Raw genomic sequence first — 1,886 nt, 5'->3', positions numbered from 1 at the left:
TTTTTAGTAGAGACAGGGTTTCATCATATTGGTCAGGCTGGTCTCAAACTCCTGACCTTAGGTGATCCACCCACCTGAGCCTCCCAAAGCGCTGGGATTACAGGTGTGAGCCACTGTGCCTGGCGCGTTTTTCTTCTCAAAGTAGCAGGTAGAGCCTCTATGCCTGGGCTGGCCAGATGAGACTCGGGTTATTACAAGGATAGTAAGTGGCATGTACTGAGTGCTTGCTGTGTGCCAGGCCTTGTTCTAGAACGTCACACCTAATACCCCCTCTACTCTTCAAAGCTGCATCCTAAGGACTATTATCCCCATTTTACAGTTGAGGAAACTGAGGCTGTCACAGGATGAGATAAGGAGCCTTGCTCTTGACTGCTACAGTGACTGTGGTCTCAAAACAGATAACCATGTTTCCACCTGGGGACTCTCAAGATAGAGGGCACCGGGGCTCCAGCACTGGGCGCCGGGGAGGAAATACCTTGCAGAAGCTTCTCCAGCTCCTTTAGGGGGGATGTGCTGCCCTGTGTCAGGGCTTCCAAGTAGAGCTTGGCCAAGGTCTGAGACTGGAAAAGCTGGGGCTGATGGAGTTCCCATTTGAAGCCCAGGCACTCGAGAATCACATCTGAGGAGAGAAAATGACACTGAGCAAACGCATCAATAACGTCCCCACTCAAAGACTCGTCAGCTTCCTCCCCCGTCTCCTTTGCTAGGTGGGTCATTAGCAGATGAAGCAGGCAAGCAGCTTCCACAGGCATCTCAGAGAGGAAGTGGTAAAGTGTGGGCCTCGAGGGCGCAGGGGCTTTGAGGGAGACACTGAAGGAGTCTTACAAGGTCACCCAGGACATGACACATGTCCAGGACAGCGGTCGGCTAACAGCTGTAGGATTTCAGAGGCACTCACGCTGCCCTCCAACGTGGGGAATGAGGAAAGGTCATGGAACAGGGAAGTAAGGTAGCTGGGACTCTTTTGGGGGGCCCCCTCCCCATGACAGTATTTCTCAGCCGCGGCACTGTAAACATTTGGGGCCAGATACGTGTCTGTTGGGGCGCTGTCCCTTACACCATGGATGCCCAGCAGCAGCCCTGGCATCTTCCTACTGCATGCCCGTAGCACTCCCTCTCCAGCTGTGACAACCCAAAATGTTTCCAGACACTGCCATGTGTTCCGCATGAAGCCAGGTCACCCACCAATTCCCTGTTGAGGACTACTGGGCTATGGGTACCAAAGCATGACCCATCTGAAAGGCAATAGCAGGCCCACCAAAGAGGCAGGATTCTCACGACCCTCCCTTGACAATCTGAAGAAGGCTCTTTGCAAACCGTAGAACACTTTCTTCAGGGGCATCTATCCTGAGAACAAAATCAATGATAACAAAAAAAGGGGCTTTTTGATAGGAGGGCAGAGGGCGGAACCAAGGATAGCAGGCCAGGGGAGGCTCAAGAGGTTGTGGGGAGAGGACTCTGCATGGCTCAGCTCCCGTGTTGTTAGTACAGAGCTGGGGGAAGGAGAGGTGCCTAAGACCCTCAATTTCAGTGCCAGACAGGACCTGAAGGGCCACTAGCCCCATCTATGTATTTCTTGGTTTTGCCATTAGTTTCACGGTGTGACCTTGGGTAGCTGATTTTTCTTCTTGTTATTATGATCGTTATTCACCAATGTTATGATAGTGCTTGGTGCTGGAGTTCAGGGGGGTTTGTATCTCAAATCTTGCATCACCTTAGGTGGTCTGGTTATGCTGAGTTAGAAAAAGTCTCAGCCCATTAGGGTGATCATAGGCAGGAACGGAACTGTGGATACAGCATGTTCACTCACTGGATGTCAGTTTCCACTTTCGGAATGGTCAATGCATGGCAGCCATCACTAATCAATTCAGAGCTCTTTCTCTCAT

At 51.5% G+C, this 1,886-nt stretch overlaps 1 protein-coding gene across 1 annotated transcript in view; it reads right to left on the bottom strand.

Moving 5' to 3' along the window:
* Positions 1 to 1,886, bottom strand: part of BTBD16 (BTB domain containing 16) — a 63,169-nt gene that overhangs the window by 52,605 nt on the left and 8,678 nt on the right. Inside the window, exon 3 of the mRNA XM_032281900.1 lies at positions 476 to 619. Coding sequence (XP_032137791.1) covers positions 476 to 619 — 144 coding nt within the window. The remainder of the gene's footprint in view (positions 1 to 475; positions 620 to 1,886) is intronic.

This window comes from Sapajus apella, unplaced genomic scaffold, assembly GCF_009761245.1.
Source record: "Sapajus apella isolate SASKATOON/1434 unplaced genomic scaffold, GSC_monkey_1.0 scaffold13, whole genome shotgun sequence".
NCBI lineage: Eukaryota > Metazoa > Chordata > Mammalia > Primates > Cebidae > Sapajus > Sapajus apella.
This window is presented reverse-complemented; position numbering and strand designations above follow the sequence as displayed.